This window comes from Saccopteryx leptura, chromosome 1, assembly GCF_036850995.1.
Source record: "Saccopteryx leptura isolate mSacLep1 chromosome 1, mSacLep1_pri_phased_curated, whole genome shotgun sequence".
Taxonomy (NCBI): Eukaryota; Metazoa; Chordata; class Mammalia; order Chiroptera; family Emballonuridae; genus Saccopteryx; species Saccopteryx leptura.
Window position 1 is genome coordinate 50,399,382 of NC_089503.1, and position 13,869 is coordinate 50,413,250.

Sequence of the window (13,869 nt, forward strand, 5' to 3'; positions counted from 1 at the left end):
AGGAGAACAGTCTTTCTTTTGTTAAGTTCTGTCCTCCCTCAAAAAGTATTCTCCTACATGTCTTCCTTTTTGATATTGGAAGACAAATCTGTAAATGTCCATATTCAATTGATGCAGAATCAATCCATTGTGTGTGATGTGACGTATTTGTATCTAAATGAGTACTTTTTTCTTACAATTATTATTAAAAATTAATAGGCATGTAAGCATAATTACAATATAAAATATTACAAATGTTTTTATTATGCATTTATCCTATTATAGTGTATTATTGTTGCAATGAATAAAATGTTTCTTTTATTTACGATATTGTTTTCTTCAATTTATTTTTGTCCTCCTTTTCATTGTAAAAAAGTTGGTCACCTTATTACATGGTATCTGTATCTTCTCCTAACAGGTTGTGCCTTGAATTACATTTGATTTATTTTGTTTCCTCCAGTAGACTGCAAATTCCTTGAAGGCAGGAAACAATCTTTCTCACTTTGTATTCCTCTTGGTGCCTCACTTACTGTTGGTAGTCAATAAATGCTTGCTGATATTAAATAAAGTAATGTAGTGTAAAGATTTAAAGAGTTTCCTAACATAAACAAGGATCACAGAAATCACAGTCTAGACTCTGTATTGGCAGGATACCCAATAAAGAACACTCTCCACTACTAATGGAAGGTGTATACATTGGTACGGCCTCTGTGAAGGACCACTCTGCCTTAGCCATCTAATACCTTGAAAGTATACATTTTTTAGGTGAAGGACCACTCTGCCTTAGTCATCTAATACCTTGAAAGTACACATTTTTTAGGACTCAGAATTTTACTGCTAGAAATTTATCCTCAAGAAATATGCAGACTATTGTGCAAAAAATTGATGCAATAATAGTAGTCATAGAAGTTAACACATTTACTGAGTGAGTACACATTACATGCTGGGCACTGAGCTAAATCTTTCAAATGCAGAATCTCCTTAGAGTTAACATAGATTCTCCTTAGAGTTAACATAAATTAACCTTAGAGTTAACATAGTTATAAGCTCTGTTCTATTAAGTGAGGAAATTAGAACCCAAGAGGTTACATAATTTGTCCAAGGTTAAGGTACTACAGATGACTTGTTTTTAAGGGGAGGACTACAGCTGATTTTAATTTTACATCTTATGAGGAGTTTCTAAATTTACTACTGTCATAAGCATGTATTACAGGTATAATTTTTTTAGGGCAGTAAGGTAGCACAGAACCTTACTCCTCTGTTTGTTTTCCTTTGGAAGGTTTGGAAAAAGAACCCAGAACAAAACAAGCAAATGTCCTTTTTCATTTACTTTGGCAAATACAGTGAAAAGTCATCATCCTGGATGCTGAAATGATAGTATTTTCTTATATAAAACAGCCCTGAAAATATACTCGATCCTATGTGTTTCTGCATATAGCACCACTCGGCCAGTCTTACGGTAATGACTTGTACTGAATAAATATTCTTTGGACGTGAGGATGGATTCATCTATAATTATAGCAATTTAGAGAAGAAGAGTCACACCCTGTCTGCAAATCTCCGGGGATATTACATGACCCCAATCACTTAAGTTTTGGACTTTTTTGTATTCAAGTTGTTTTGCCTCTCATCCAAAAAGACTAGCCAGGATCTCCTTCCAAATCTACACTGCCTTAACACAAATACTTCCAACTTAGAGCTATTAAATGCAAAGATGGCCCAGAGCCACACCTTACCTCTTCTGGCACAATAATTAATGGATACTTGTCCTCAGATAAAAAGTTGAAAATAACCCATACTTTAAATGTATCTTCTTCCGTAATAAGCAGGGGACTTTTTGTGAGGTTTTTCTTGACACAGAGGGTCCAACACATCCTATTGAATTCAATCTTGTCAAAGTTGTCTTGGACCTAAAAATGAATGAGGAAAAATTTTAATGAACCAGTCCAAAATAAGTAATATCATAAGTAATATCATAAGCCAAGTACAAGAGAAGGACAAAGGCTACTATAGGCTTCCATTTGAACCAATCCAATTAACCAGTAACCAGTTTCTACATGTATGCTTAGGTATCGTACTTTCAAAGCCTGAATTAAGAATGTTACATTTAGCCTGACACTGAAGCAGCATCTGTCCACATCACTCAATTGGCATATAAAATATTGACTTGTCAAATAGTTACTGTTTTCATATGTACACATTATCTTCTAAATACACTACCAATCCTGGGACAGAGGAGTTGAGAATGTCAATTACTCAAGACCCGCATGCAGAAACCTCATTTTACCTATAGAGTCAAAGAAGATACTTTTTTGGGGGTAAAACAGTTCAACTGAAATTCTAAAAGACAGCTTTGCCATTCAGTCATTCAATCATGCATTCAACATTCTCACAGCATCTACACTTGAGCCAAGTATTTTGCTACAAAATAAGAATATAAAGATAAAGAACTTGGTCTCTCCTCTTAGAACATTCACAGTTTACTAGAGAAAACAGATATACAAATAGATAAATTTTAATGTAATAGTGTATATTCAATAGTTTTTCACTAATTCAACAGATAAAATTTAAATGGTAATTATTATCTTGCCAGGTACAATGTAAAGATACTTAATATAATACTAGCCCATGTCTCCAGGGAATGTCAAGACAATTACAATATAGTGTGATAACTACTATTGAATAGAATAGATATAAACAGAAGGTTCTGTGGGAACAACAAGGATAAGAATTGAGGGAAGAGGCTAACAGGTGGCGGTACAGTGGATGGAGCCTTGACCCAGAACACTGAGGTTCCCAGCTTGACTACAGGATCATGGACATGACCCCAAGGTTGCTGCCTAAATCCAAGGTTGTGGCTTGAGCAAGGGGTCACTGGCTTAGCATGTGCAAGAAGCAACCAATGAACAACTAAAGTGAAGCAACTACGAGTTGATGTTTCTCACTCTCTTTCCTCTCTCCCTCTCTTAAAAAAAAACAAACAAAAAAGAATTGTAAAAAGAGTCCCGGCTGGGTAGCCAGTTGTTTAGTCTGGATACACCAAGGTTGTGGGTTCCCCAGTCAGGGCACATACAAGAATCAACTAATGGGGCCCTGGCTGGTTGGCTCAGTGGTAGAGCATCGGCCTGGCGTGCAGGATCCCGGGTTCGATTTCCGGCCAGGGCACACAGGAGAGGCGCCCATCTGCTTCTCTACCCCTCCCCCTCTCCTTCCTCTCTGTCTCTCTCTTCCCCTTCCGCAGCCAAGGCTCCATTGGAGCAAAGTTGGCCCGAGTGCTGGGGATGGCTCTATGGCCTTTGCCTCAGGCGCTAGAATGGCTCTGGATGCAACAGAGCAACGCCCCAGATGGGCAGAGCATCGCCCCCTGGTGGGCGTGCCGGGTGGATCCCGGTGGGGCGCATGCGGGAGTCTGTCTGACTGCCTCCCCTTTTCCAACTTCAGAAAAATACAAAAAAAAAAAAAAAAAAAAAAAAAAAAAAGGAATCAACTAATGGATGTATAATTAAGTGGATAAGTGGGACAACAAATCAATGTTTTTCTCTCTCTCTAAAAAAATCAATAAAATAAAAAAGTTAAAAAAAAGAATTTGGGGAAGACTTGCAGAAAGTGTGACATGACAACAGAGATGAGTCCTAAAGGACCATCAGGAGTCAAACAGTTCAAGAATGGAGTGAAGAGTGTCCCAGAGTGTCCCAGGTAGACAGAATATAAAAAAAGCCCAGAGGGGGAGTGTCGGGGACCGAAAAACAACAGGGTTTTTAGAGTTTGGATTTCTGGGTGACAGAGGTACTGGGAACTGGCTGCTGCCCAACCCCCCACCTCACTTGCCTGATTAAGTTGCAAAAGGCTAAGTAAGCCCTTCCACACACCTCCATGTTAGCTGTGATGCTTGTCCTGCCCCCCATGTTCCCCAGAAAGACTGGCTTCTTTGTGTATGTTAATGTATGGTGAGGGTTTTCTGCACTTGGTAGAATTCTTGGGTTGCCTTGGAAACTGTAATCAGAAAAGATCTTATTGATTTGCTAATGTCCCACTTTGCCCTATAAATAAAGAAAGATGTGGTTTTTTGGGGGCGGCCATTATTTTTCTGCTAGGGCAGTCTGTTTCTGCTAGCAGTAACTGCAGAGCTCTCCCGACCCCATCTTTTAATTCTTTAATTTTTTAAGTCTATTTTCTTAATTCCGCACGATTCTCGCTTGGGACCTGAAAATTCTAGTTGCACTGGTTTGTGACAGTGGAGAGGAGACAACATGGTCAGTTTGGAAGAACTGCCGAAAGTCTAATGTGAATTAAGCCCCTGGTGCTAGAGAGTGGTAATGAATTGAGGCCCTTTATAACTGCAAATAACAGAAACTATCTTGAGTTCCTTTAAACAGAAAAGGAATTTATTGAAAAAACAATGGGTAACCTCAAAGATCCAACACAAGTACTGGAAAATCTTGGCTCTGAAACTAAGCTGTGATCAAGCTAGGCAAGGCACCGTGGCAATAAATACTCCTAGGAACAGCGTGGTGGAGACACCACTGCCATTGCGACGATGTCTCCACCACAAGGCCACCATGAGGCCATCACTGTTGCCAGTGACCCAGATGCAGATTCAAAATCCCATTGGCTGAACCTGAGTCACATTCCTTCACTCTAGCTGTCAGGGAACAGGGAAAATGAGTACCTGAACTTCTCTATGTCTCAGATGCGAGACAGGTCCTGTTGCCACCAAGACACTGTGGAATTTCACAAAGATAAGACCAGCTATCCCACTTTTAGGAATATACCCTAAGAACACCATAGCACTGTTCCAAAAGGAGAAATGCACCCCCATGTTTATGGCAGCATTGTTCACAATAGCGAAGATCTGGAAACAGCCCAAGTGTCCGTCAGTGGACGAGTGGATTAAAAAGCTTTGGTACATATATACTATGGAATACTACTCAGCCATAAGAAATGATGACATTGGATCATTTACAACAACATGAATGGACCTTGATAATATTATACTGAGCGAAATAAGTAAATCAGAAAAAACTAAGAATTATATGATTCCATACATAAATGGGACATAAAAATGAGGCTCGGAGGGGTTGGGGGGAGGGGAGGGGCACAAAGAAAACCAGATAGAAAGTGAGGGAAGACAATTTGACTTTGGGTGAGGGGTATGCAACATAATCAAATGTCAAAATAATCTGGAGATGTTTTCTCTGAACATATGTACCCTGATTTATCAATGTCACCCCATTAAAATTAATAAAATAATTTTTTTTTTTTTTAAGAAAAGAGCTCAGAAACTAGACAGAAAATGGCAAGTGTCCACTGCATGGGGCACAGTGAAAAATGAGGCTAGAAAGGTAGATGAAGACCAGATCATGAAAAGCCTTATAATTCATTAAGAGTTATCTGTATTAAAAGAGTAGACAGGAGCAACACACAACCTGCATTTTAAAAGCCATATTTTGGGCCCTTGCCAGTTGGCTTAGTGGATAGAGAGTTGGCCCAGTGTACGAACATCCTAGGTTCGATCCCCGGTCAGGACACACGTGAGAAGTAATCATCTGCTTCTCTCCTTCTCCCCCATCTATCTCTCTTCCCCTCTCAAAGCCAGTGGCTCAACTGGTTCAAGCTTCAGCCCCAGGCACTGAGGATAGCTCAGTTGGTCTGAGCACTGGCCTCAGACGGGGTTGTCAGGGGGATCCCAGTCAGGGCACATGCAGGAGTCTGTCTATCTCCCCTCTTCTCACTTAAAAAAGTAATATACCCTGACTTGTGGTAGAACAGTGGATAAAGTGTCAAACTGGAACATTGAAGTCACTGGTTCAAAACCCTGGGCTTGCCTGGTAAAGACACATACGGGAAGCAACTACTATGAGTTGATGCTTCCCACTTCTCCCCCCTTCCTTTCTCTCTGTCTCTCTCCACTCTCTCTCTCTCTAAAAAAAGTAAAATAAAGTAAAAGCCATATGCCATATTCTGGGACAATATGGAAGATGTACTACTGAACGAGGCAGGACAACATAAGCAAAGCATTTCTTTTTTTCTTTTTCTTTTTATTGATTTTAGACAGAGGAGAGAGATAGAATGAAGGGAGTGGGGAGAAGGAAGCATCAACTCATAGCTGCTTCTCATATGTGCCTTGACCGGGCAAGCTGGGAGCCTGGAACTGGCAACCCAGAGCTCCAGGTCAATGCCCCATCCACTGTGCCATCAACACATTTCTTCTTAGAGAAGTAGAAACAAAGTATTGTATGTTCTGTAAGGAACAAGTCACTAGCTGGCTGAAGCACTAGAGAGAAGTTTCTCCTGATTGCTAACTAGACTTCATGGTTTGTAAACCAGTTTCCCAGGAATAGGAAGAGATGCTCTGTGCCCTGCCTTCAGCGCCCTGCCCTCAGCACCTGTCTCAGCCCCCTGCCCTCAGCGCCCCATCTCAGCCCCCTGCCCTCAGCGCCCCATCTCAGCCCCCTGCCCTCAGCGCCCCATCTCAGCCCCCTGCTCTCAGCGCCCCATCTCAGCCCCCTGCCCTCGGCACCGTGCCCTCAGCGCCCAGCCCTCAGCCCCCTGCCCTCAGCACCCCGTCTCAACACCCTGCCCTCAGCGCCCCATCTCAGCGCCGTGCCCTCAGTGCCCAGCCCTCAGTGCCCTGCCCTCAGTGCCCCATCTCAGCGCCGTACCCTCAGCGCCCCATCTCAGCGCCATGCCCTCAGCACCCTGTCTCAGCACCCTGCCCCAGCGCCATGCCCTCAGCACCCTGTCTCAGCACCCTGCCCTCAGCGCCCCGTCTCAGCGCCCCATCTCAGCACCCTGCCCTCAGCGCCCCGTCTCAGCGCCCTGCCCTCAGCGCCCCGCCCTCAGCACCCTGTCTCAGCACCCTGCCCTCAGCGCCCCGTCTCAGCGCCCTGCCCTCAGCGCCCCGCCCTCAGCACCCTGTCTCAGCACCCTGCCCTCAGCGCCCCGTCTCAGAGCCCTGCCCTCAGCGCCCCGTCTCAGCGCCCTGCCCTCAGCGCCCCGTCTCAGCGCCGTGCTCTCAACGCCCCGTCTCAGTGCCCCGCCCTCAGCGCCACGTCTCAGCGCCATGCCCTCAGCACCCTGTCTCAGCGCCCTGCCCTCAGCACCCTGTCCTCCGCACCCTGTCCTCCGCACCAGTCTCAGCGCCCTGCCCTCAGCGCCCTGCCTCAGCACACTGTCTCACTCTGGCACCACCTCCCCGGCCCTCATCGCACACCGCTGATCCCATGAAGCGAACACAATAGCTCCTGCTGCAGCATTTCTTCCTTCTTTCTTTTCTTGAACACCATTTAATGAAAACTTAGATGTCTGACATGTTATATGCAGCCTTCTCACTTAAACCTCATATTAGCCCTGTAAGGTTAAATAGTATCTTTATTTTACTGAATAGAAATAGAGATTCAGAAAAATTGACTATTTTTACCAAGTTCACATGGTTAATAAATATCAAAACCAGAGTCTAAGTCAAAGTTCAAGTGCTGTCTGTTTCCACTATGCCAAACTGCTTGTAGAACTCAGTAGACGGAAGACATATGATGAAAGATATCTCTATAGGATTAGTTCCAAAGGCCACTTCCATCAACTCTATCCACCGGCACCCCTAAAAAATCATTAAGTGAGAGAATGAGGAAGTGACATGCACACGAAAGCGAAAAGCCCTGCTCTGAGGAACAAGAGCTTCTGTGAGGATTATGTAGTGAATTCCAGGGTTCCTGGTTGAGGGGGCCTGGGGAAGAGAGGCTAGATTTATGGCTTGAAAAGTAAACAGAACAAATCACAAAGAACTTTGTAATTTTTTAAAATAATCTATAGAAGACACCCAATTAAAGGATTTTGGAGTAGAGAACAAGTAGGTCATCTAGAGCCCAGATTATTACTTTGCAGAACAGATGGTATTTCAGGTGAACCTTGAAGCATACTGCAGAGAGCAGGGTAAAGTATTCCAAAGGACAGGAAAGGAAATGGCGGGATGAAAAGCAGGGCCGGAGCTGCACACCAGCCACGTTTGGGGAACAGTCACAGGATGAAGGAGATTTTAAACACACGGGGGAAGGAAAGATAAAGTTTGGAATTTTAGAAGTTCTGGTAAGACATTTAGATGGTACCAAGGACAATCAAAAAAGTGGAATTGTAACCTAAAAGAAGAGGCAGGTTTGTGAATCAACTGCATGCCAATGATGACTGAAACCATTATGGTCAATGAGATCACTGAGAGAGAACACCAAGTGGGAAAAGAGAGGCAACCAGAAGCGGAAGCTCAGAGAATGCGCACATTTGCAAAGCAAGAGAAGGAAGAGGAATCATGATAACCGAAAAAGCAGTCAAAGTGGTAAGAGAACCATAAAGATTTAACTGAGTGAAGAAACAGTTAAGAAGGTTTGATGGTGTGAAATGCTACAGATAGATTAAGGAGTTGTTTAAGAAAAAACCACTGGTTTTGGACTTCAGCGATCACTGGTTACCTTCAAGACAGCCAAAAAATGTGGCTAAAAGCCAGGTTGCCGTGGGATCAAAAACCAAGCAAATTTTCCATAAATTAGTTTCCTGAGGAAATAAGTTGCAGCTTCTGATCCAAGTTCGCTGTCTCTTACTTAATTTTAATAAGTTTTCTGTTGGCTCATTCCTTCTCTAAAATCTTATTCACTATTCTTTAGTTTAATCATGCTCAAAGGTATAAGAGTATTAAGTGATAATATTTACACCTTTTTAAAATTAAAAAATCAGATCATCTTTGAAAAGCCCACAGCTAACAATACACTCAACAGTGAAGAACTAAAAGCTTTTCCTCTTAGATCAGGAACAAGGCAAAAATGCCCACTCACCACTTCTTTTCAACACAGTATTGAAAGTCCTAGCCAGAAAAATTAGGCAAGAAAAAAAAACTTAAATAAAAGTCATTTAAATTGGAAAGCAAGAAGTAAAATTATCTCTGTTTGCAGATGACAGACTCTTTCTTATGAGTAGAAAACTCAAGAGTCTACAAAAAACCGTTAGAATAAACAAATTGAGCAAAATTTTAGGATACAAAATCAACACTCCAAAATCAGTTATATTTCTATACACTAATAATGAACACTCTGAAAAAGAAATTAAGAAAACAATCTCATTTACAATAGCATCAGAAAGAATAAAATAGGCCCTAGCTGGTTTGCTCAATGGACAGAGCATTGGCCTGGTGTGAGGACATCCCAGGTTCAATCCCCAGTTAGGGCACACATAAGAAGCAATCATCTGCTTCTTTCCTCTCCCTCTGCTCCTTCTCTCACTCTTCCCCTCTTGTACCTAGTGGCTCAATTGGTTCCAGCATCAGCCCTGGCTGCTAAGGATGGCTCGGTTGATTTGAGCACTGGCACCAGATGGGGGTTGCTGGGTGGATTCTGATCAGAGCGCATGCGGGAGTATGTCTCTCTGCCTCTCCTCCTCTCACTTAAAAAAAAAAAAAAAGAATAAAATACTTATGAATAAACTTAACCAAGGAGGCAAAAGACTTGCACATTGAAAACTACAAAACATTACTGAAAGAAATTAAAGATGATAAATAAATGGAAAGACATCCCATATTCATGGACTAGAAGATGATATTGTTAAAATGTCCATACTACACAAAGCAATTTAGAGATTCAATGCAATCCCTGTTAAAATACCAATGACATTTTTTGCAGAAACAATAAACATTACCCTAAAAAAAGAAAAGACATTACCCTAAAATTTATATGGAATCTCAAAGGACCATGGGTAACCAAAACAGTCTTGAGAAGAACAAAGCTGGAAGTCTTACACTTTCTAATTTCAAAACATATTACACAGTCACAGTAATCAAAACAGAATGCTACTGGAATGAAGACACACAGATCAATAAAACAGAAAAGAGGGCCCAAAATAACCCTCATGTATACAGTCAAATGATCTTTAGGAAGGATGCCATACTACACAATGAGGAAAGGACAGTCTCTTCAATACATGGTGTTGGAAAAAATATCCACATGTAATAAAATGAATATGAACCCTTACCTTGTATCATATACAAAAATTAATTCAAAATGGTGAACAGAGCTAACAGAAGACCTGAAATTATAAAATTCCTAGAAAAAAACAGGGGGAAGCTTCATGACATTGGAATGGACAATGATTTCTTGGATATGGCACTAAAAGCACAGGCAACAAAAGCAAAAATAGACAAATGAAACTACATCAAGCTTAAAAAATTTCTTCATGCAAAGAAAATCAACAGAGCTGGACAGTGGCGAACCAGTCCTTGTCATCACAGAACTTCCACTCTAAGTGGGGAATCAGATATCAAACAACACAGCAAATAACACAGCCACCTATATGATAAAAACTGTGGTACATGCCATGAAGGAAAAGCACAGGATTCCGAAGAGGACATTACAGCAGACAGAGCTGGTTGGCTCTGGGAAGGGTGGGGTGCCACTTACAGAAGCCTCCCTGAGGAAGTGAATATCCATCTAAGACCTAAAAGGATGAGCAGGAATTAGTTGCGTGTTATAGGTGGAGGAAGCCTTACGGCAGAGGAAGCAGCATGTCTGAAGGCTCTGTGGCAGGAAGGGTCTTTGTAATTTGGGGAACAGAGAAAAGGCCAACATGCCTGCACTGAAGTGAGTGAGAAGGGGAGTGGAGAAAGTGGAGGCCGGAGAGGCTGGGACAGGCCAAAGAGAACACAGCCCTGCAGGCTATGATAAGGATGGTAGCGGGCTTTAACTGAGATGATCTCTAAATCCATTCTAACTACAAAGAGTCTAGATATCTATGATTCCATACTCCATCTCATCTATGATTACAAACTGCTCCTAAATCCCAGTTTATATCATACACATTAAATTGATAGTCTCACATCTTTTGGAAAACTAAAAACTGTTGTCACTGACTTCAAGGTGTCCAAAAAGATAATTTCCTGGAAAGAAGTATGTAGAATTATTGTTGTTGTTGTTTTAAGTCTATATAAGGCAGTCTCATAGAGGAGAGAGGACAGGAATAGGTTAGACTTAATTGCTATAGCAAATTCCAATTGTCAAGACAGTTGAATTGTTATTGTTTTTAACATGTATTTGCTTTTCACCAAAATTCATACATTTGAATAAGATAGCAATTATGGACCTCAATTTTGACTCAATGTACTAAAAGCATTTATAAAACTAAATTCACATGTTCTCTAAACTAGAATTTTTATCCAAACTAGTAACACTTGTTTAAGACATTTAACACAGGGCCTGATACACAGTAGACTAAATAAATGTTAGCATTTTTATTATATCAATGTTTTCAAAAAGACTTTAATGACATGGGAAAGGAAATATTAATGTTAAATACAGTAGTCTCTCATCTATTGCGGGGTTAGGTGCCAGAACACCCCCTCCCCCGCAATAGGTGAAAATCTGTGATGTAACAACCTTATATTTATTTTATTATTTATATATAAGGTCTCCCAGAAAGTTCTGTCCATTTCTATCACAACAAGTTTCGACATGTAAGCACATGTTTATTTGGCGCATGTGTGCCTCTCTATTTTTATCACATAATGTATACATACTGATGTAGCAAATTAACTAAAACAAAGTTGATTCACGTTAGTCTTATGTGTGAAGCGATAGTGTACCCATGGCTACTGATAAAGTTCATTTACGCCACTGTATTGTATACAAATTTCAACAAGGAAGAAATGCTACAGAAGCATGTAGAAATTTATTGAAAGTGTTTGGTGAAGGTACAGTTTCTGATAGGACATGCAGAAGATGGTTCAAAAAATTCAAAACAGGTGATTTCGACCTTTCTGATAAGCCACGTTCTGGGCGACCATCTTTGATCAATGACGATGTTGTTAAGACCATGTTGGAGCAAGATCCTTTTCTGACAACATCTGAGATCGCAGAAAGGCTTAATTCAGCTCAGCAAACCATTTCGGACCATATTCGGAAGATAGGATTGGTGTGGAAATATATTATTTAATAAAGTTTATTGATGGTAAGAAAAATTTGTATTTTGTTTTATTCCAAAAACAGACAGAACTTTCAGGTAGATCTTATAAATAAATAAATGAAATAAAGTCTCAAAGCAAGCAGATAAAAAAATTTTTTTTGACAGAGACAGAGAGAGTCAGAGAAATGGACAGATAGGGACAGATAGGATGGGAGAGATATGAGAAGCATCAATTCTTTGTTCTGGCATCTTAGTTGTTTGTTGGTTGCTTGTTCATTGATTGCTTTCTCATATGTGCCTTGACCGGGGGCTACAGCAGAGTGAGTGACCTTTTGCTCAAGCCAGCAACCTTGGACTTCAAGCCAGCGACCTTTGGGCTCAAGCCAGTGACCATGGGGTCATGTCTATGATCCCACGCTCAAGCCAGCAACCCCATGCTCAAGCCGGTGAGCCTGTGCTCAAGCCAGTAAACCCGTGCTTAAGTTGGTGAGCCCGCACTCAAGCCGGATGAGCCCACACTCAAGCCAGCCACCTCAGGGTTTCAAAGTTTTCCCAATCTGATGCTCTATCCACTGTGCCACTGCCTGATCAGGCAAATAGATCAAAATTTTAACAATGACTGCCTCTAGATGGGAAGGTTATGGGCAATAAATATTTTCTTGTTTCTTTTCCAAAATTTACAACCACAACCTAAATTTACAATACAGGCAATCACTTTACAATAAAGAAAACCACTTTAGAAACAATATTTCACATTAATCATCAGGGAGATAGAAATTAAAACATGATCAGATATGGTACCTCACACCCACAGAGATGGTGATAATCAAAGAGACAGAAAATAACAAGTGTTGGTGAAGATATGAAGAAATCAGACCCTCACATACTGCCAGTAGGAAAGTAAAATGCACAGCTGCTTTAGAAAACAGTTTGTCAATTCCTCAAAAGGTTACACACAGAGTTGCCATATGACTCAACAATTTCATTCCTAAGAATACACCTAAGAGAACTGAAAACATACATCCACACAAAAATATGAACATGAATGCTCAAAACAGCAAATTCATAATAACCAAAAAGTGGAAACAACTCCAATGTCTATCATCTGTTGAGTGTGCAAATAAAAGGTGGTATAACCATAATGGAATATTATGGAATATGAAGGACTAGTATATGCTACAATGTGGCTAAACACTGAAAACAGTATGCTAAGTGAAAGAAGGCATATGCAAATAGCCACATGTATATATTATGATTCCATTCATACTGTATGAGTCCAGAATAGGCAAAGCCATAGAGACAGAAAATAGATTAGTGGGTTGCCTAGGGCTGTGGGGAAGGATTGAGTTTTAATGGATATGGTTTTTCGAGGGAGAGCGATGAAAATATTCCAAAATTGACTGTGGTGATGGTTGCATAAAAATGTAACCACTGAATTGTACACTTTAAAAACGTAAGGCCCTGGCCAGGTATCTCAATGGATAGAGCATAATCCCAGCACACCAAAGTCATGGGTTTGATCTCTCTTCAGGGCATGTACTAGAAGCAACCATTGTGTGCACAACTAAATGGAACAACTTAGGGGAACAGTGGGTTCGAGCTTTCTCTCTCTTCCTCCATTCCCCGCCCCTCCATTCCCTCCTCTCCCTCTCTCTCAAGTGGAAAGCTTAAAAACAAAACTTAAATGTATGGTGTGTGAATTACATTGCAATAAAGCCATTATTTTAAAAAAACAATTATTTCTTTAAACTACATCTCTCTTAGATTTATATTGCTGGCCAAAGTGTCCAATAGCATAAAGTCATCCATAAGACTCAGTACAGTACCTCTTTATTCACTCAGTTTTTAGTCTCTCACAACTTCACAAAAATGATGAAAATGTAGAGTCCAAATTGGCCACTGTGCCAAATTAACACTATGTAACTTCCAAGCAACAATTATGGACTAAAGGATAACAAC

The 13,869-nt window shown here is 41.0% G+C and overlaps 1 protein-coding gene across 1 annotated transcript in view; it reads right to left on the reverse strand.

Annotated features, from left to right (window-relative positions):
• Positions 1–13,869, reverse strand: part of SWAP70 (switching B cell complex subunit SWAP70) — a 97,808-nt gene that overhangs the window by 42,247 nt on the left and 41,692 nt on the right. The window contains exon 3 of the mRNA XM_066365934.1: positions 1,716–1,889. Within this exon, the coding sequence (XP_066222031.1) occupies positions 1,716–1,889 (174 nt within the window). The remainder of the gene's footprint in view (positions 1–1,715; positions 1,890–13,869) is intronic.